This window comes from Lathyrus oleraceus, chromosome 5, assembly GCF_024323335.1.
Source record: "Lathyrus oleraceus cultivar Zhongwan6 chromosome 5, CAAS_Psat_ZW6_1.0, whole genome shotgun sequence".
NCBI lineage: Eukaryota > Viridiplantae > Streptophyta > Magnoliopsida > Fabales > Fabaceae > Lathyrus > Lathyrus oleraceus.
In genome coordinates this window covers 243,379,388-243,402,504 of record NC_066583.1, presented here as the reverse complement: position 1 = coordinate 243,402,504, position 23,117 = coordinate 243,379,388, and the positions used below count along the sequence as shown (strand labels likewise).

The window sequence follows — 23,117 nt, the reverse complement described above, 5'->3', positions numbered from 1 at the left end:
GTGCTATACTCAAGATGGTTGGCTTGCGGATCATGTTTCATTGCTCATCATCTTCCCGAGCGCCTGATGCGGTTGTTCGACTACACTCAGACCATTCTCAGATACCATGTTGTCTCTGCTCCTCTTGCTTTGACACGTAGACAGATGAATGCCATGTTTGATGATTATAAGAGTCATCTGGTACAGAAGTAGGCACAAAGTTCCATAGCTGAGAGCGACCAGAGTTACGTCGACATGTACATTGAGTGGTTCTTCAGGGTGTCACATCCCTATATAGTGCAAGCTTCTCCAGAAGATTCACCAGGCCAGCTCATCAGGAGATGCTAGAGGAGGAGCAAACACAGTTAGATCATGCTAGGGATGTCTTGTCTAGATGTTGTCATATAGTTAGATCATTGATAAAAGTATCTTCTCTGGTGGATTTGATGTGAGGCAGGTCCTAAATGCCATCACGACGGAGGCACGAGAGACATTGATGTACCAGAGACAACGCCAGAGGGCGAGGGATATTGAAGGTTGAGGAGGTAGAGGAGTCGGATGAGGCAAATGAGATGTAGTCTGACATACGCAGTAATGCAGTAGTATATAGTAGTTGTACTTTGGATTCATTGTGGATTGTATTTTATTTTCACCTCATGCTACTTTATCGTGTATTTCGACTTTATTTATATATGTCATTTTTGGACCATCTAGATTTATATGTCATTTTTTACATATCAATTGTATCGTTTAAATCTAATCACATAACATGGTACATAATGTTCATGAATCTTTATCTGAATAAACATAAACAAAACATAACATGTACTGTTCTGATAGATTACAAAGACACATCTTCGTAAAATAAAATGAGATGCATCTCGGGAATAATAAACATGTAAAATATCTTTCAGAATGGATGAATAGTGTATATTTTAAAATATTACGGAGATGCATCTCCGGATCAGTTATCTTTTTGATTTAAGACAAGACGTGTCCAGAGATATATCATCAGAATCTGAGAGACATTTTGAATTTTCTAAAAGGTATTTTTTCATTTCATAGGATGAGATAAGAAATTCTCCCATATTTTTTTCTCAGGAGTGTATTCTCGAGATCATGATTCTCTAACTTTACCTTCTCTACCATAATTTACTTTTAGGTATTTTTTTAAAGAGAAAAATAAAAAAGAGAAGAAAAAGGAGGGAAATATGATGTACTATGCAATAGGAGAGAGAAAGAGGAAAAGTTAGAGGAAAGTTTCTCCTAAAGTTGGGATCAATTCCACTTTCAACACAATACTCATCAATCTCCCATGAAAAATAATACTAATACGTCAAAAAGAAAATACTAGGACAATGGGAAGTGCCAATGTTGCATCAACACTTGTCTACATGGCAGAGAGGTGCACTTCCATGCGAGAACTCAAGCTCATCCACGCCCACGCCTTCCGCACGTGCCTCCACCAACACACCGTCGTCCTCGGCAAGCTCTTCCGCTTCGCCGCCGTCTCTCCCTTCGGGGACTTATCCTATGCCCACAGCATGTTTGACCAAATGCCCCATCCATCCACCTTCTTCTACAACACCCTCATCCGTGCCCATTCCCACTCCACTACCCCTTCCCTCTCCTCCCTATTCTTCCACATCATGAGGCAAAACGACGTCGCTCCAGATGAATTTTCATTCACCTTCTTGCTTAAGTCACGTTCTTTCACCACCCCTTTTGTCCACGACACACACAGCGCCGTTTTCAAGTTTGGTTTTTCCCGCCATTTGCATGTTCAGAACGCGTTGATACACATGTATGCTGTTCGGGGACTGACCCTTTTGGCTCGTAGGGTTTTTGAGGATGCCCTTAAAGTGGGTTTGGATGTTGATATTGTGTCCTGGTCTGGGTTGCTTGTTGCGCACTTAAGAGCTGGTGAATTGGATGCTGCACGAAAGGTATTTGATCAAATGCCTGAGAGAGATGTTGTTTCCTGGACCATCATGTTGTCTGGTTATTCGCAGGCCAAGCGGCCTCGTGAGACCTTGGCATTGTTCCAGGAGATGAGGCTTGTCGGGGTGTGGCCGGACGAGGTTACCATGGTGAGCGTGATTTCAGCTTGTGCGGAGTTAGGTGACGTGGAAATGGGTAGGATGGTGCACCGGTTTGTTGAGGAGAATGGGTTTGGGTGGATGGTCGCGCTCTGCAATGCTCTCATTGATATGTATGGAAAGTGTGGATGCTTGGAGGAGGCGTGGCATATGTTTGATAGGATGAAGAGGAAGAGCTTGATCACGTGGAATGCGATGATGATGGTGTGTGCGAATCACGGCTATGCTGATGATGCATTTAGGTTATTTGAATGGATGATTGGTTCTGGGGTTGTGCCTGACGGGGTGACAATTCTGTCTCTTCTTGTAGCGTATGCTCACAAGGGGTTGATTGATGAAGGAATTAGACTGTTTGGGAGCATGCAGAGGGAATATGATGTGCAACCTAGAATCGAGCATTATGGTGCGGTGGTGGATATGTTAGGACGTTCAGGGAGATTACAGGAGGCATACGATCTGCTTACAAGTATGCCGATTCCAAGCAATGATGTTATTTGGGGAGCTTTACTTGGAGCCTGCAGGATTCACGGTGATGTTGGCATGGGAGAAAGGGTTATAAAGAAGTTGTTGGAGTTGAAACCAGATGAAGGGGGATACTATATTCTTCTTCGTGATCTCTATGTTGCTGCAGGCCGGACTGTAGAAGCCAATGAGATGAGGCAAGCCATGCTAGCTAGTGGAGCAAGGAAAAATCCTGGTTGTAGTTGGGTGGAAGCATGAACTTTAGATGTGCAGAAGCAATCATTATGAAAGCATTTTGATGCCTCAGTGCAGGCTGTGCACTTATGCTGTAGAGTTGTCCGCAGGGAATCTTCCACATCTCTCATTTTGCCACTGTATTGTTGATATGAGGAGGAAATCAACAGAAAAGATTGGTTGAATCATTGTTAGACTGCTTTACAAGAACTTATATTGTTAGATTTTGTCTCGTGTCTCGTTGTCATTACCAGCTTTAAAGCACTGGCAGTTAGAATGTCGATCAACGTGCCTTGCAAATCAACGGAGCTGATTGACGTGTCAGGAAATTTGTTCCATCTCAACCGTTGAATTATCCTCTTCCCTCTAAGGTACTCTACTTCATCTTGAATTGTATTTCTGTTTTTCTGCAGCTGACTTTATTTTTCAAGCTAAAAATTGGGACTTAGATTCCACTAGAGTGGAAGATGCAATAGAATACAAAAAAAAAAGAATTATTACGAAATATACACATAACCAGTTACACTATTAATTTATCATGTTATATATATTGCATTATATTTTGCAAGATGTTGGAAAATCGTTTCAAATATGAGAACAGGCTAACTTATTAGAAATATGTAATGACTTGTCTTCCAATAAAAGTTGGTCTGATTCTAACTGATATTGATTGGTATATATTTTTTTGATTAAAAATTTCTCTGTATTTCAGTGGAAATGAAACTTGTGAATAGTTCCGGTCTTGACAATCAAGGTTTCTTTCCAAATGACTTTTCTGGACTGCATAGTCGTCAGGTTGGCTAGCTACTCTACATGGTTTTTTGGATTGTTGTCTTATAACAGATGCCTTAAACCAAGCACCGAAAGAAGATATTGTACAAACATGTTGTCTTTTTTCAATGGAATTCTTCATACACCACATTGCATTTAATGTTGGAGATATAAGTAGTTGCACCCTCTTTATTAACTTTTTACTAGCAAAGGCAAAGAGGTAGGACCTTGTAGGAAAAATCAAGAAAGACGACATACCAAGGGCTACAAAAATCAATGCCCAATTTTTTGAATCAATCTGGAGTTCAGCTGCAGGCTCATATAAAGTATTGACCATCTTGGAGATCATTAATCCAAACACAGGTAATATTGCTCCATTTGCCACTGCAGCCATTGTTCCTATAAGTAATACTAGGATCTCAGGCTTGTTTAGATAAGCTAAGGGGGGAAGTGGTATCTGTGGAGGTGGCGGTTGTGAGGTTGCAGAAGGAGGAAGTTAACTTCTCCGCCAGATATTTCTAAAGGAACAATTGTTGTAAAAAGTGCATGTAACACCGAGAATGAGTGACGGCTAACGTTTCTGACTCCAGAAACTTGGCTTTCATATTGCAAGTGTTAAAATCTTTGGCTTGTAGAATTTGAAACTTTCTGGTCGGTCAAAGTCACCTAGAATGAGTGACGACCAACGTTTCCAACTCCAAAAACTTGGCTTATATATTGCAAATGAGGAAATCTTTGGCTTGTAGAATTTGAAATACTTTCTGGCCAGGGAGAGTCATTTGCAACATTTTGTATTTCTTCCTCCTTTTTAGGCTCTTTTTGGAAAAAATAGCGGTTGGTTGATAAGATAGCTGATAGTTTATACCTCATGACTGATGGTTGATGATAGATAATTTATAGCTTATAGCTGATGGCTGATGATTTATAGTTGATAAGCTAATTGAAGTGTTTGGTAAAATTAGCGATTCAATTAGTTGATAAATTAAAATGGCATAAAAGACATTTAATATATAATTGTTTCATTTTAAATTAAAATAAATTATAAAGGGAAGTAGGGAGTTTTAGTTAAAATAATAAGGGAAAAATGGAAGAAAAAATGCTAAGATATAAGCTAAAATGCTATTTGAAATAACGAATGACAAATAACCTATAAGCTAGTAAAATAAGTTATAAGCACGTGAAAAAAAGATTGTTATCAAACAAGTCTTTTATTGTCATATGAGCTTATAAGCTATAAATTTAAAAAATGTCTTGTCTAATAGAGTCTTAATCTTTTGTAAACTTATGAGCTTGCTATAGGCCCCGTCTTAGTCTCTTGTAAACTTATGAGCTTGCTATAGGCCCCCCATCAGGATCCTTAGTGAGCTCCTCATGTGAACCTTGTTATCATCCCTAACATCATAAGAATGTGGCCAGAGAACTAAATTCAACCAATTTCCTGTTAGAAAACTTTAGTAGCACAACAGGAAGTTTATAAGTTCAGCCAATGAAAAAAATATGAAATTCAAGGAAAAGAAAACTGTGAACCCAGATGCTGGTTAGATTCAGTAAGGGAGTATCTTTACCTTTTTCTACAATTTCTCCTTGATGAATAACGGTGATAGTGGTTGCATTTCTTACCGTACTTAAGCGGTGGGCTATAACTATTGTTTATCATGATTTTGTCTAGTGCCTCCTGAACTATTTTTTCAGATTCTGGATCAAGGGCACTTGTAGCTTCATCAAGAAGTAGAATTCTTGGATCTTCCAAAATTGCTCTAACTATAGCAATTCTCTGCTTTTGACCACCTGAGAGCTGCATTCCACGTTCACCTATCATTGTAGCCAGCTCCTAAATTTTGGTTTGCAAAATTATCAAGGCTAAAGGACCATCCAGTCTAGGCTGTTATTTAAGGTAATTTTTAAACAAGACAGTTCATAGTATAACTCATATCTATGTTTGGTCTGTATAACTTCAGAGACTAAATGGAAAATTGAGAATTGACCTGTGGAAATTTATCTATGAACCCAGAAGCATTGGCGAAATCTGCTGCTTCTCTGTTTTCTTCTTTAGTTGCGCCATCCTTACCATGGCCAATGTTTTCTTTAATGCTACCTGTAAACAGAACTGACTCCTGACTGACAAAACGTATTTTCTGTCTAATGCATTTAAGCTTAAATTCTTTGACATTGATTCCGTTGACGAGTTCTTGTCCAGCTTGTGGATCATGAAACCTCTCTATCAAGCTAATAACTGTTGATTTTCCCACTCAGCCCCATCAAAGCTGCTTTTGTTCCCCTTGGTATTGAAAGAGAAAATCCATTGAATATAGCTTCATCTGACCTTGGAGAATAACTAAAACTCACTTCTCTCAGTTCTATATCTCCACCAATATCATCAAGTTGCTGACCTGTTGTGTCATATGCATTAAGATCTGGCTTCCTGTTAATCGTTTCAAACATCTTAAACACGACAGTCTATTCTAAAGGAAAGAAAGCAAGTGTCCTGTCTGAGGAGCAGTTTATGAAACAGAAATCCCAAGTAAACAGGCTTGAAGCTGGTGATCAAAACACTAAGCACTGAGGTCAGGAGACACCTGACCAAGAGAGCTGAAAAAGGAAAAAGAAATACCATCAGACCATCGTCTTTCTACATAGTTAAATATAAACAAACAAGCAACTTACAGGGAGAGCTTGTCATTATTGCAAAAGTTATAGTCATAATGTTCCCTCACATGTATCCTTTTTCTAGTACCAGTTCCCCACCAAACCATACTGTCAAACCATACGCACAGAAAACAATCAAATAAACTAAACCGAATTCGAAACCAGAAACCATTCCCTCTTGCACATCACTCCTGTATGCTTTTGTTAAAGAATGCCACCTTGAATAAGAATTGTGTCACTTGACATCTTTCCAACAACCTTACCAGTATTAGTTTCTTCCATGTCAAAGAAACTAAAATCTTGCCTCAAAGTTGCTTTAAGGTATAGATTTCTAATTCTTGATGCATGTCTCTTCCCGGTGACTATCCAGCAAGACACCTCTAGCATATCGTAGACACATACATCTGTGTCATTAATAGGCTATGTTTTTTGTTTTGTTTTAACCCTCCACTTCTCAGGAGAAACCAACCTGGTAATCCATAGTTTAGGTATGTAAAGTATTACTATCAATGACTGTTTCAGCTAAGAATTGAATTTGAATACTACTGATTGATTTGTCTTTAACTGAAACTTATTAAACAATTGAGTTCAACTACTTAATTGTAATAGGATGATTTAAGTTGACATAACAAAGTTGCATTTAAGAAGTATTTATGCAGAATTTGAAGTACTTGCGAAAAAATGATACTACAAAGGAACCAACAGCCAAGAATACAAAGCATATACTCCCAATATTGAATTTGAAACCAAAGCACAGTAGTAACTTTGAGGTCATCCAAATTGCATTCTGGCCTGAATTTCTTCAAAAGTTACTACTGTGCTTTGGTTTCAAATTCAATATTGGGAGTATATGCTCTGTTTTCCATGCATGCCATGACTTCCTCATGTTGGTGATACTAGTAATTAGAATTCAACAGGTTGAGCCAAATAGACATTGAATAAAAGAAGCTTCTAAATCTCTTTGGAGTGGAAGTGGCTGATCTACTAAACCAGGAAGATCACTCAAGTAGATCAAGATTTCCTCTTCAAGATCAAGAATGGGATTATTGGTCCCAATCATACAGGAAAACACTGTTAATCAGGAATCCTTCTTTGCTTTTAAGACGTGGGAGAATTATCTGCAGGGAAACATCAAGCTTATCAAGAATTTGTAAGCATGCACTTTACGTGGGAGAGCCCATAGTTGCATGCACTTAACATTGAGGATGCCATTCTTTCCGTTTTTAAATTTATGTTGTTATTGACATTTAAAAATAAAAAATTGTTAAAGAAAAAAACTATGCTTTATTTTATAAATTTATCCTTTATAAATAATATGAAAAGATAAACTAAATCAATTAAAAGAAGAGAGGGTAATAAATACTTTTAAAATATAAGATGATGTAAAAGATGCAAAGTACTAGTACACAAAAGATGCAAAGAAATCTAATTGATCAACCTTGACATTATACAAACTACATTTGATACGCTCATTTTTGTACATATATAAGAATTTATTGTTTAATGAAAGTTGCAGGAAATTAACCTTCTTTATATTAACAATAGATTTTTTTCCGTATACATACATTATTTTTTGTGTTGGCACTGTTTATAAAAAAAAATTGGATAACAGTAAATTTTTTCCCGTATATAAAAAATGGTTGTTTTTAAAATATTTGTATCAACAATATATATATATATATATATATATATATATATATATATATATATATATATATATATATATATATATATATATATATATTTATTTATAAAAATATTTGTATCAATAGTATGTTGAAACAAAATTGATTTGTCACATATTATCCCTTAAATTTGTCACATATCCCTTATGTTTTGATGATAACAAAGTATTTAAAGAAAAGTTAAATATACTAATGTTTGTTCAAGTGTGCAGGATCGTAGACTAAAACTTCATGTAGAATCTAAGTATTGATTCTGACTATGAACATCCAAAGAGAAGTTTAAAGACCAAAATCTGATGGATAAGAAGCTGAAGACTAAAATATGAAGAAGTCAACTTCTAAAGAGGTCAACATCTGAAAATTAGAGTCAAAAGGAGTCAACTTCTAAAGACTAGATTTTGAAGAAGCCTGCTTCTGATAATCAGAACCTGAGCCAGTCAAAACGCAAGGACCAATGTGATTCTGATGGGTCTCTATCAACCTCGGAGTCTACTTTGTCACGTGAAGACCTAAACTCTATTTTCTTCATAGTATGTTGGGATATAACTGCCAATTCCTTTTGTAGCAAAGAGTTTTCAAACTAGCCTTCACCAACCTTGATTATTTGGTGAAACATCACAACTTATCTTTTGAAGTTTCTCAAAGGACTCTACTATGCTGCATCTTCAACGACTCTTTTATTCTCTATTTAAGGAGCTAAAAACTTGAAGAAAAATACACCAATTCACACTCAAAGAGGAGTTACTCTGTCAACATAAAAGCACAAGCTGGACTTAGGATTTCTTATCCTTGTATATCTTAGAAATCCCTAAGTCTTAAAAGAGTCTACTTGCATTATATTCTTTACACACCTCTGATTGTATATCAAGTGTATTTTTCCAAATAATTATTTATCTGTTAGGTAGATTGTTAGAAGTCTCTTACTAAGTGTTTGAGCATTTGAAGTCCCTTGCTTGTGTGCTTGAGCATTGGAAGTCTCTAACTTGTGTGCTTGAGCATAAAAATCTCTTACTTTAGTGTTTGAGCATTAGAAGTCTTTTGCTTGTGTGCTTGAGAAAATTGTAATCTTGTGTGATTACAATGAAAATATCTTGTAAGTACAAGGGGAATGGATTACTCTCAAGTTGTGAGAGGAACCAGGATAACTCTGTGTGTTATTCTTCTCTCTTGCATTTCATATCCGCTGTCTACCTATGATTGAATCAGATTCTACAACCTTGTGTTTAGAATCTGACAAAGAGTTTTAAAAAGAAAGAAAAAAAACATAATTTAACCCCCTTTCTTGTGTTTTTCTCACCTCCAGTTGGCATCAGAGCACAATTTGTGCTTAACACTTAACAGTGGTACATGAAAGATCTTGAGAAAAACATATTGAATCATGTGTGGTGTTTCTGAATCTGGAAGTGGTACTCTTAATCCATATGTTGCTATTAATCATGATTATAACAATTCAGAAAAGAACAACCATAAAGTTAGACCTCCAACTTTCAGTGGAGACTCTAATGAGTTTGAATGGTGAAAGAGCAAGATGTATACTCATATCATAGGTCTTGATGATTAGTTGTGGGATATTCAAGAAGATGGCATTGATATTTCAGTCAATGGAGTTGGAATGGTGTTTGATAGAAAAACTCTCACACCAACTCATAAAAAGATATATAGAAAACATCATAGAGTTAGAGGCATCTTGGTTGATGTTCTACCTCATTTTGAGTACATCAAAATCATTGATAAATCTACAGATAAGACCATTTTTGAATTCCTATGTGCCACTTATGAAGAGAATCAACAAGTTAAGGAAACTAAGGATAACCTTATGGTTCAAAAATATGAGTTGTTCAGAATGAGGGATGATGGAGATATTGAAATAGTATTTTCTAGGTTTCAAATTCTTATGTCTGGACTTCATGTTCTAAAAAAGAGCTACACTACATCTGATCATGTCAAGAAGATTCTTAGGAGTCTTCTTGTCAGATACAGACCTAAAGTGACAACTATTCAAGAGACTAAAGACTTAAATGCATTAAGTCTTGAAAGTATTATCAGTAATCTTCAGAGCCATGAGATGGAGCTTAATGGAGATGAATCTGTTAGAAAGTCAAAGCCTCTAGCTTTGAAATCTGTTGCTAAAGCTGCTAGGGCTCCTCAAGTCCGGGAGTATACAGACGCTTCTCATGTAGAAGGTTCTAAATATGACTCAGATGATGACGAAATGACCTTCATCATCAAAAGGTTTTAGTATCTAGTCAAGAAGAACAAGAGATTCTCTGGGAGAAGCAATGACAAGAAACCTGGTTACTTCATTGCTGAATATCCTGAACTACAAAAGGGAAAGTTAAAGAATGGAAGCTTTCAAAAAGATAGATTCAGAAACAAATTCAAGAAAAGTCTCATGGCAACATATGATAAATTTGACAATGAAGAAGACTCTGAAAAGGATGAAGAGCAAGCCAACCTTGCCTTGATTGTTGTTACATCTTCTAAAGCAGAATCTGACTCAGATTCTAGTTCAGAGTCTGAGGAAGAGGATGATGTATTTTCTAAACTATCTCGTTCTGATTTAATTAATTTCATTCAAGATCTCATGGGAAGATGTCAAGAGAAAGTCAAACACATGAAAATATTGAAAAAGCAATATGATATCTTGAAGGAAGAATTAGATTATGTTTCTCTAGTAAATGATGTGTCGGATAAACCTCTTGATGAGCATGAAATGACTCTTTAAGAGTTTATCATAAAAGGTTTTAATAGAACTAAACTTGCTTCCATGATTTATGGAGTAAGTAGAAGCAAAGGGGAAGTTCTTGGTTACTCACAAAAATATTTTAATCCAAGGTTTGAAACCTTGAGTAAGCCAACATACTCTTCTTCTTCAAGCTCTGCTCAGAAATGACTTGACTCTTATTTTGTACATGTTGTTGGGAATGCAAAGGTTCTAAATCAGTCAGAACCTAAAGCTGATGAGTCAAGGGTTCTGAAGAAACCAGAACCTAAGACTTTAAAGTCAGGTTCTGAAGAAACCAAAATCTAAGATATCAGGAGCTAAGGTTCTGAAAGGTTCAAAACCTAAGGCCAAGGTCCATTCAAGACAACAAGCTTTCCAATTAAAGGTCTTGAATGATCCTAAGTCTTATCATATGAGAGCAGAGGTACAAAACAAGAATAAACCTGTCAAAACTAACCAAAAAGGACCCATAAGACTATGGGTACCTAAATCTCAAACTGTCTTTGCTACAAATATGATTCAATGGAGAAACAAAGCATCAATCATGGTATCTTGACAATGGTTTCTCACAACATATGACAGGAGAAAGACTTATGTTCCAAATCCTAACTTTGAAAGAAGGAGGAACTGTGAGATTTGGAGGAAACCAGAAAGGAAAGATCATTTGTATGGGTATTATTGGTAACTCATATATCCCAATTAATAATGTTTGACTTGTAGATGGACTTAAACATAACCTACTGAGCATTGGTCAATATTGTGATAGTGGTTATGAAGTCATGTTTAATAAGAACAACTACATAGTCATGAATGAATCTAACAAGTCCATAATGTTCAAAGGTAGGAGAAAAGGCGATGTATATAAAATTATTTTTTTTGAATTTGTTGATCAGAAAGTACATTGCCTTCTATCAGTGAGTGATGAGAAATGGATATGTCACAAAAGGTTAGATCATGCTAACTGGAGATTAATCTCCAAACTTAGCAAGTTGAAATTTGTTAAAGGATTCCCAGATCACAATCATCACTTAGATGCTCTTTGTGGAGCATGTCAGGTAGAGAAAATTAGTAAAACTTCTTTCAAAACTAAAAATATTGTCACTACATCCAGACCCTTAGTTTCACATTGATTTATTTGGTCCTATCAGTACTGCATCAATCAATGGGAATAAATATGGTCTAGTTATTGTTGATGACTATAGCAGATGGACCTGGATTAAATTCCTTAAAACCAAGGATGAATGATATGTGTTCAACATCTTTTGCATACAAGTACAAACTGAAAAGGAATAAAAAATTTAAAGGTAAGAAGTGATCATGCCGGTGAATTTGAAAATGAGCCTGTTGAACTTTTTGTGTGAAAACCATGTAATTCTCCTGAGTTCTCTTCTCCTAGAATTCCACAGCAAAATGAAATTGTAGAGAGAAAGAACAGATTTTTACAAGAAATGGCCATAACCATGATACATGAAAACAACTTACCTAAGTACTTGTGGACAAAAACTGTGAACACAACATGTTACGTTCAGAATGAAATCTATATTAGACTTATTTTGTACAAGACTTTATATGAGTTGTTCAAGGGAAGAAAACCAAACATTTCTTACTTTCATCAGCTTAGATGTACATGTTACATTATAAACAATAAAGTCTATCTGAAAAAACTTGATGCTAAAGCTCAGAAGAGTGTCTTTTGAAATACTCTGAATGCTCTAAGGCATACATGGTGTATAACTCTGAAATCAATATGGTTAAAGAGTCAATACACATCAAGTTTGATGATAAAAATGGGTAATAATGAATAAGTTAGTTGATTAATGTGTAGTGTTTAATAAAATTAGCTATTAAACTCATTTATATTTGTAAAAAACATGTTTAGCTAATATTTACTTTTGTGAAAATGAAAATTTATAGGCTTTAAGATTATTTAGTAAAGTGCTTTAAAACACTTTAAAAAAAATCCTTTATACTGAGTATGTTTATATTAATTATGAGTTAATTTTAATTTGGTAATTTTTTTTGATATTTTTGATATTACTACTCTTTACATAGATTTTTATTTTAAAATAACCATTTAAAAAAAATCGAAAATAACAAATATTTAAAAAAAAACAAAATAACCACTTTTAGAAGAGGATGCGCCGCAAAGGAGGCGCCCAAGGCATCAGTGTATGCATTGGATTCCTCATGAGGAGGCGCCAATAGCATTGGCGTATGCATTGACCCTCATGAGGAGGCGCCAATGCCCCTGGCACCTGAGTGGTGCATGTGGTGTATGCGCCAATTCATCTGGCGCATACACCCCTTGTATTATTATTATTTTTTTAAATTTTTTAAATTTTAAATTTTGTTTATTTCATAAATAAAAAAGAATAATGTAAAAAAATAATTATTCATGTGGTAATAATTGGTTATATTAGACTGACAATAAATTAATGACCGGCCCGATCAAAACGTCCCCCTGTTCCACATCCAGGTGTGTTAGTTTGTCTCTGAGATCTCCCACGATTTGCTTGAGGTCTTTGTCTGCTGACCTGATCAAACGGTGGTTGGTCGGAAGGTCCAGCGGAAGTTCCAGTGGTATTTGACAGATGTGTCATCATTTGTTCCCAATATCCGGAGGGGCTCTGGCCAATGACGCTTCCGTAATGGAGTTCGGTGCCCATGTCATCGTAGTTAGGTCGTTGGGGGTGGGTGGATTGGGGACGATATAGTTACCCAAATTGGGCCATTGAATCGTTTTGGGAACGAAGCAATGGTTCTTGGGGCGTACTATAGTTAAACAATGGTTGTGTGTTTTTGTGATAGGATGTTTGAGTGGCCATTGGTGGGGGGCTACGATGAAGTGACTCATATGAATCATCTGGGCTATAAATGGTTGTGGTTGCAGGATTTGATTCTTGGTTTTGTGGTTGGGTGGGTGGTATGAATGGATTGCGACGTTGGATGGTTGGTTGTTGGGTGGATGACATGAATGGGTTGCGAGGTTGAGTGTTTGGTTGTTGGGTGGATGTGGTAGGTTGATGTTGTGAGGTTGGTTGTTGGGTTTGGGTGGTTTGACATTGGTGTTGGATGGAGAATTGTTGTGGGGCGTACGATGACGAAGCTAGTTGGCATGGATCCATCAAATACTGCGACTCAGATACAAATTGTTGAGTTGTTATCGACCTAAATCATGCCATATATTGTTGAGTTGGTCTTGCACCATGGATGACTGGTTCGTTTAAGATGTGTTGTCGTCGATTCCTCCATTGACGACACATCTCTTTTGCAAAGTCTCTCCAGTCAGAATAATCCCATTGTGCATCAACCTTTTTTTGATGCCAATTCCCCAAACACGTGGGAGGTTCTGGAATCGGTTGTTGCATGCCGAACTGCAGTTTGACCTGATCACTCTGGTGCATTTCCACCATAGTAAATCGGATAATCGGTGTCTTCGCTGTCCAAACTGCAACATCGTCATGGTTCACATCATGATCAAGACCCAGATATGGCCTCCAGATAAACTGTAAAACAATACGAAACGATTAGATGAAAAATAATTTGATAAGTATTTTTAAATTAAAATATAGTTGTGTAGGAGTATTACATCGTTATGTCCAATGTGGTCCAATATATTGCGATAGACTACAATAGCGTGTTTCAGACACCTATTATAGTTCATCCCCCTTACTGACCACCTTAGATAAAAAAAGTGAAAAGTATTATTTACTATTAATTGTAATATAAAATATAATTAACTAAATGGTAAAGTGTTACTTACTTAGTTGCAAACGGGAACATGAATGAGTTCTCGTTTATCAAGGCGAGCGACGACATTCTTGACCAACCCCAAGCTTGTAGAAAATACGCACATGAAAAAAAGTACATGTATTCTTTTTTGTAGTTTTACACATTGCACTATATAGATGGGCCAACACAGTTGAATCCCAACTATATGTTCTTACCTTATTAATGTTGTGTAACAAAGGTAAATACATAATATTTACTGAATTACCTGTAATTTCTGGAAACAAAAAATTACCAAATAAAATCATAATATAACACCGAGCTTTAATTATTTTCTCGTACTCGGTTGAATCTTCGGACAATACTATACTTGCATAATATTGTTTAAGGTATTTTAAATTTATACCTTGCCCCCTTGCTTGACCGGATGACTCTCCCTCAGTTTCGTCGTCGAACAAAGGGGCACCCAATAATTCATTGCAGATAAAGTTGTCTTGGTTAACTCTACCATTCACGACCTTTCCATCTATACGGAGACCTAACAACATGTATACGTCCTCAAGTGTGACGGTACACTCACCGATCAGAAGGTGAAATGTGTGGGTCTCCACCGCTCCAACAAAGCAAGAATGAACTTGTAGTCCACCGAGTACGAAACAATGTTGAGGAGATTTCCAAATCCACATCCTCTAATATATGGTTCTATCAAAGGATCGTGTGGGACATATTCATGTACGCGGCATCTAAAACGCTTCGGATCCTAATAACGAATAAGTAAGAAATGTAATAAGAAGAAGAAATACATAATACAAACATAGATAACAAAGGTATACGACTTAAAAACGGAATAAGTAAAAAGAGAGTGATAACATACAAATGTCGAGATATTCTCGAGTGTTCCTCTGTGTTCATCACCCATAGTTAACAGAGACATAATTTGATGTTACAGAGCTTGAGTGTGGCAGAGAAATAGTGTGACAAAGAAAGAGTATAGATGAGTAGTGTTGGAGATGATTTTATATTGTGATTTGAAGGCTATTTATAGATGAATGAGTTAGTAGGTTTTCAACCTACGAAGCATGTGATTGGTTACATGCAATGACAAAAGTAGACTAGCCTTTGTCTTAGGCGCATGCATGTGAAGAATCACATGCAAGGAAAAGACGCCCTTCCTCTTGGCGTCTGCATGTGATTAGTCACATGCAAGGAAGAGGCGCCCTTCCTCTTGGCGCCTTGGTGTAAATGAATGGAAGGGGAGCCCTTCCTCTTGGCGCCCATGTTGCTTTATGGCGCCTAGGGAATGAGCGCTTGATTGGAATATTAGGGCACAAAGATTCCCTGGGCGCATGTGTGTTCTTGTCATTCTTGTCACTGCATGTGGATTCTTTTCACTGCATGCATGGTCAAGTCTGTACAGACGAACCAAGTGATCAATGCGTTCAATGTTTACGCTATTTAGGCTGTACAGATGAACAACTTAGCAATGCATTAAATTTGAGTAAAACAAAGAAAGTTAGATTTTTAAAAAATGTCTTCCACACAACATTACATGATCAATGCCCATATCGAAGGTGAAATATTTGATCATCAGTTATTCGATTTTTATTTTTGAAACACAGGGGTAACTCGATTTACAATAAATCGACGATCAAATTTTTCACATCTGAAACATAGAATAAAAAAGAAATTGCAGTGTAGTAATGTGGGTCAAATCATCTATAAAAATCCGGTTTGATTTGCAGAAAACCAGGTGAAGTTTTATCAGAAGAAGATTCGAGATGATAACGATGTTCAACATATGTTTGTCAGTTACGAACAATCCGGTTACAACGATATAGAGTTGTATATATTACCACATCAACAACAAGTGTCTCAGTTTATTGATCAGTCATAAGTGTTTTGTGAAACTGATGACGAACAAGCTGAGGTGAATGTTCCAGATGACGAAGAAGAAGGAGCCGAGATCATGGTTGATTCAATGGCGAACGCTGATGAGGAAGAGGAGTCAGTACCAGCTAGTCATGTATACTGTCCACCCCAACACATGACAAGGTTGAATTTGGGTTCCGATGAACCTTCATCAGATATATGGTACAATCCTTATGTGCAAATGCAAGGATCTTTGAAACAAGGAGACACATTTCGCACAAAAGAGGAATGTGTAAAAGCCATTAAGAAATTACACATGCAACTATCAGCTGATTTCAGAGTTGACAGAACTAATGCATTGAGGTATAAAATTTATTGTCTAAATGAGCACTGCCTTTTTAGGTTGTCAACTTCGTACCAGAAGAGGAGCGAGTCTTGGGAGATTGGACCAATGGATCCATATCACACATGCATGCTAACAAACCCAATGCAGGATCATCGGAAATTAAACTCTCAGCTAATCTGCGATGAAATATTGTCTGTCATTGGCGACAATCCGTCGTTAAAGGTGAGTACAATAATCTCTCATATTAGGGCAGAGTACAAGTACACTTCATCATATAGGAAGTCATGGATAGCTAGGACAAGGGTTGTTGAAAAAGTGTTTGGAAATTGGGAGGAGTCTTACAAACAACTTCCAAAATACCTGTTGGCTCTTAAACAATATGCTCTCGAGACTATTGTCAAGTTGGAAACATTGCCCGTGTATACACCAGACGGGACGTGTGTTGTTGGAAATGAAATATTCCACCGTCTCTTCTGGGCATATCAACCATGCATCATAGGTTTTTATTTCTGTAAACCAATTATACAAATTGATGGTACATGGTTGTACGGGAAATACAAAGGAACATTACTGATGGTAGTGGCACAAGATGGGAACAACAATATTTTTCCAATCGCCTTTGCCCTAATTGAAGGGGAGACTGCTGAGGGATGAAGTTTTTTCCTAAGAAATCTCTGATTGCATATTGCACCTCAACCTAACTTATGTTTGCTCTCCGACAGACACCCTTCAATCATCAGTGCATATAATAACATTGATAATGGCTAGCAAAATCCTCCTTCGATGCATGTGTTATGTATTAGACATATTGCTCAGAATTTCATGCGGGAAATCAAAGATAAGACGTTGCGAAAGAAGGTTGTCAATGTAGGTTACGCATTATCAGAACCTTCTTTCAGACACTACCGCGAAGAAATAAGATTGTCCAGCGAAGATGCAGTACGGTGGATCGATAATATTCCATTGGAGAAGTGGACTAGGGCATACGACAACGGTCAATGTTGGGGCCACATGACAATAAATCTTATGGAATCAATGAACTCTGTCTTCAAAGGCATCAGTAACCTACCTATAACCGCCTTGGTGCAGGCAACATATTTCAGGATAGGGGCGCTATTTGAGAGTCGACGTTCCAAATGGAGTTCAGTGTTGCAATCTGGGCAGTTGTTCAGTGATGCTTCGATGAAATTCATTAGACATGAAGCTGCCAAAGCAAACACACATGTAGTCACGGTGTTTGACCGCACTAAAGGTTGGTATAGTGTTGCCGAGTCCATGGATCACAATGAGGCATGCCGATGGGACAATACATAGTCGAACTAGATAGAGGTTGGTGCGACTACGGAAAGTTTCAAGCTTTTCGTACGCCCTGCTCCCATGTCATTGTAGCATGCTTAAAGGTTCGAAGGGATCCATCCTACTTGCTATCTGAAGTTTACAAAGTCATCAGTCTATCAAATGTTTATAAAATTAGTTTTTCCGTAGTGGCAAAAGTGGATTACTGGCCAGAATATCAAGGGGACATCGTCTGGCACAACGAAGTTATGCGAAGGAAGAAAAATGGTCGCCCAAACAGTACCCGGATTCGAACCGAAATGGATACGGCGAACAAAATGGTTAGATTATGTAGTTCATGACGTCAGCTAGGTCACAATCGTAATAACTGTCCTAGTGTTGGAACGAGCACAACCAGATAAATTCACATGTACCTCTATTGCAATATATGAAAAACTAAATTTATTTCATATTAGACGTCTGTGACGAAAGTACCATTACATAAACAATAACACAAAAAATTAAAATAACTAGAATACAAGAACTATGCGATTACAACCATCAAAACAATTTTGAACATGTAATGCATCATCCTACGAGCGTCTTGGTCGGTCTTAATATCCACCCATTCGTGCATTTCTCCATTTTAGTTTAATGTGGACACAAGTCATTGTATTCTTCTAATCCTTTCACCCTCTCCAATTTCTCCCTCTAACCAACTGTACAACGTCCGATTAAGATGTTCAAACGTATCTGTGTTCTAGAGTCGAATCTGTACCGGAGCCGCAACGGCGGAAAATATTACATCGGCATTTCGCTTATGAATGTATGCAGACATGGTTAAAGCACAGAAACTTGAAGGTGAGTGGGGTTGAATTAGAGAAAATACGGTAGTAGGGGATGATTTTGTGTGAAAAATATTGTATGCAAGGCGAGGTATTTATACATAGTGGACATAAAATGCATGCGACAAGAGGGTTGACGCCCAAGATGACACAACATGCAGGCGCCAGAGGCATTGGCGTCTGCACTTAAGGCACCACTTAGGGGCATTGGCGCCTCCTCATGAGGGGGCGCCAATGCCCCTGACGCCAGGGGCATTGGCGCCTCCTCATGAGGGCCAATGCATGCGCCAATGCTATTGGCGCCTCCTCGTGAGGAGTCCAATGCATGCGCCAATGCCTTGGGCGCCTCCTTTGCTAGCTTAGGGGATGCGCCAGTTCATCTGACGCATCCTCTTTTAAAAGTGGTTATTTTAGTATTTTTTTTGAAATATTTATTATTTTCGATTTTTTTTTTAAAAATGGTTATTTAAAAAAAAAAATCCTTTACATCGATTACGTTTTAATTAATGATATGAGGTAATTTTAATTTGGGCAAAGGAAAAAGTTGAGAGAAAAGATAATACTCCTTAGGTATCAAAATAAATGTATGATAAAATTATGTGTTCTTGTTGTTTTTATTTTCAATGCAACTTTAATTTTTATTTTTCAATTATATATATATATATATATATATATATATATATATATATATATATATATATATATATATATATATATATATATATATATATATATATATATATTTTGTATTTATAATAATTTAAATATATCACTAAGAAATAAAATTAATTTAATAAAAATAATATTTTCTCTTTTAATTATCATATTTTTTAATAGTATAAAATGATCGACTATTAATATGATATATATTTTGAGACGTGATAGTGTCACTTTTTCTAAAAATACTAATAAATTGTCTTAAATGTAGTAAAAATATTATAAAATTTGGATTTATACCACGGCACATGATATCAGAATTTGAATGCGTAGGGGTATTCCAGTCCCATGTAATAAATAGACGAAAATAAGTAAATAACAATAGCCCCATTTGAATTGAATTCCAGTCAAATTGCTCCCCACGTAATAACTTATTTGCCAAATTGAAATCTAGAAATTTCATCATCAAAAAGTGTAAAGTCAAAATTCAACCTTTTGTCAAAAACAAACATAAAGTAGCACTTGAAATTCTCAGCTGATATTATTTTCGCTTCCTATTACTGGACCATATAAATATAAATAGGCATAGCTACAAACTTTTCAAATCACTTTTTTTCAACTTAGTTGCCGTGCTCTATTGTGCCTAACTCTGTTCAATTTTCACTTCACTCTTTAGAGCTGACTCGTAGAAGAGGAAAGTGAAAGGACTACAAGACAATAAAGAGAATTTAACCTGAAGTTATATTTGATACTCCGGGTGAGGATCCTCTCCTATAAAATGCTTGTCAAGTGAATTTTCAAACCCAAACATGCATAAAATATAGAAATATGAGATTTAAAGGGTGTGGATCAACCGTGCTCTCCCTCCTGTCAACTTCATACTGAGGGAATTCTTTCCCTGGATACTTCTCATATTTTTTTAATATCAAAATTCATTCTTCTTAAAAAAAATTCTCTCGAATGCAAAAAAATATCAATACATCGTGTAAAAATTTGATATCATTTTTATCGCTATTTTTGATAACTTTTAGTATATTTTATAATTTTTTTAATATTTGAAAAAATCAGTATAAAATAAATTCATATTAAAATATTAATCGAATATTTAACAAATTTGATATCAAAACATATGATTTTGTATCGATTTTAAATATCTGGTATAAAATCATAAATTTTGAAAACAAATTATGCTTATATACTAGATTTTTAAAAAACAGGTATAAAATCTATGCTTTTATATTGATTTTTTCAAAAATTCAATATAATCTCATATTTTATACTATTTTTTTAAATTCGGGTATAAAAGCATAAACTTTATATCGATTTTTTTAAAAAAAATCGGTATAAAAGCATATATTATATCAGTGGCGGAACTGAGGGGGACATGGGAAGGCCACAGAGCCACCCCTCAACTTTTTATTTTTTTTTAATTCCTATATATTAAATTACTAAAACATCCTTATTTTAAATTATAATTATTTTTTATTTTTTTTTTCATTCAAAATTAGGTTAAAATACAAATAAGGTAAAAAAACGCATACCTTTCCTTTCTTTCTCATATGGGTTTGCTACCGGCACCGGAATCGGAACAGGTTAAAGTGATCAGCATCTAACAGGTAAAAAACTTTATTCATTCTTCTTTTATAAAAAGTAACAAATTAAAGTGATTGCTTGATTTGTGTTTTTAAGATTTTTAGGGTTTTTCTTTCTTGATGTGTTAAAATAATCTATATGAGGTTTATTAAGTCAATTCATAACACTGTAATTTACAAATATAGTTATACATTGTAATAAAGTTTATTTAATCATTGTTGCTGCTAATTTCTAATAGTGAAGTTACCGGTATTTGAAAACGGATTAAAGTTGATTAATTAAGTTTATTAATTTTTTTCTCTTTTAATTTTTATGTTCTCTAAATTGATTTTTGGATCTGATATGATATTATAGGAAGAGTAAAGATGAATAATAGAAAAATTGATTCTTTTTTCAAAAGGAAAGCATGTGAAATTGAAAGAGAAGAGAGAGATGAAGAAATTATAATCCCGACATCCAAATCTGAAACAGTTCTTGAGAATCCAACAATTGAAGAGCATCATGGTTTTGAAAATTCTTTGGAACGCAATCCTGGAAAGCGTCCTCCGATTTGGCAATATCCACCAAATCAAGTGGATGCAATACGAAGAGTTTATCTAAAATGGGGTCCATATCAAATTCATTTAGAAAACTATCCTTTGTCCGGTAACGAGGATCATCCGAGAAGGTTTCAACATACTTGGTTTAACATATTTCCATCATGGTTAGAATATTCACCATCTGAAGATACCGCATATTGCTTACCATGTTACCTTTTTAGCAAAAAACTAAGTGGACGTCCCAAATCACTTGTCTTTATTTCTATGGGTTTTAGAAATTGGAAGAAAGTTAGGAATGGAAAATATTGTTCCTTTCTTAAACACATAGGGAAGGATCCTTGCTCACCACACAACAATGCAATGAAAGCTTGTCAAGACTTGTTGAATCAAGATGGTCATATTAGAAATGTTATTCAAGTGCAAAGTTCAAGTCAAAGAATGAATAATCGGTTACGACTCAAGACTTCAATTGACACTGTTCGTTGGTTAACACTACAAGCTTGTGCTTTTAGGGGTCACAACGAAAGTAGCAAATCAAGAAATCAAGGTAACTTTCTTGAGTTATTGAAAATTTTAGCATCCTACAATGATGAAGTTGCAAAAGTTGTGTTGGAAAATGCTCCACAAAATTGCAAGTATACTTCACATCAAATTCAAAAAGAGCTCTTGCAAATTCTTTCTAGTAGGGTGAAAAAGAGTATTCGTGAGGAAATTGGTGATTCCAAATTTAGTATCGTTGTTGATGAAGCTCGTGATGAGTCAAAAAAGGAACAAATGGCTCTTGTATTAATATTTGTTGATAAAGTTGGTTTAATACAAGAGAGATTTTTTGATGTGGCACATGTTAAAGACACCGCATCTTTAACTCTTAAGGAAGCAATATGTGATATACTTTCTCGACATAACCTTGATGTTTCTAACATTCGTGGCCAAGGGTATGATGGTGCTAGCAATATGAGAGGAGAATGGAATGGTTTACAAGCCCTCTTTATGAAGGATTGTCCTTATGCATACTATGTTCATTGTTTTGCTCATCGATTGCAACTTGCATTAGTTACATCATCAAGAGAAGTCAAACCTGTTCATAAATTTTTTCAGAAGCTGATCTTTGTTGTGAATGTTGTTTGTTCTTCTACAAAGCGTCATGATGAGTTACAAGCTGTCCAATTAGAAGAAATTGCTTATTTGTTAGAGATTGATGAGATTGTAACTGGTAAAGGTGCAAATCAAGTTGGTACATTGAAACGAGCTGGAGATACTCGTTGGGGATCACATTACGATTCAATTTCTAGCTTGATAAACATGTATGAAGCAACTTATTTAGTTTTAAAAAAAATTGCAAAAGATAGAGGGAGTTATGCTACTCGTGGGGATGCAGATAGTTGTTACAATTACTTGAAGGCATTTGATTTTATATTTATTTTGCACTTGATGAAATAAATCATGGGAATAACAGATATGCTTTGTCAAGCCTTACAAAAAAAATCAAGATGTAGTTAATGCTATGAACTTGGTTCGTTCAACAAAACATCTTATTCAAGGTTTGAGAGAAAATGGTTGGGATATATTGTTTACTAAAGTGGTATCTTTTTGTGAATAGCATGGTATTGAGATTCCTGATCTTAATGATGTTCATTCAACAACAAGATTTGGACGCCCCCGT

General features: G+C 35.8%; 1 protein-coding gene and 1 pseudogene across 1 annotated transcript; one reads left to right on the top strand and one right to left on the bottom strand.

The window, feature by feature from the left end:
- Window positions 1-1,180: 1,180 nt before the first annotated feature.
- Window positions 1,181-4,414, top strand: LOC127083458 (pentatricopeptide repeat-containing protein At1g74630). Its single transcript, XM_051023776.1, has 2 exons — window positions 1,181-3,145; window positions 3,487-4,414. The coding sequence occupies exon 1, from the start codon at window positions 1,338-1,340 to the stop codon at window positions 2,796-2,798; it is 1,461 nt and encodes a 486-aa protein (XP_050879733.1). The 5' UTR covers window positions 1,181-1,337; the 3' UTR covers window positions 2,799-3,145; window positions 3,487-4,414.
- A 1,032-nt stretch (window positions 4,415-5,446) lies between these two features.
- LOC127079986 (ABC transporter B family member 4-like) lies at window positions 5,447-6,578 on the bottom strand (annotated as a pseudogene).
- Window positions 6,579-23,117: the final 16,539 nt, after the last annotated feature.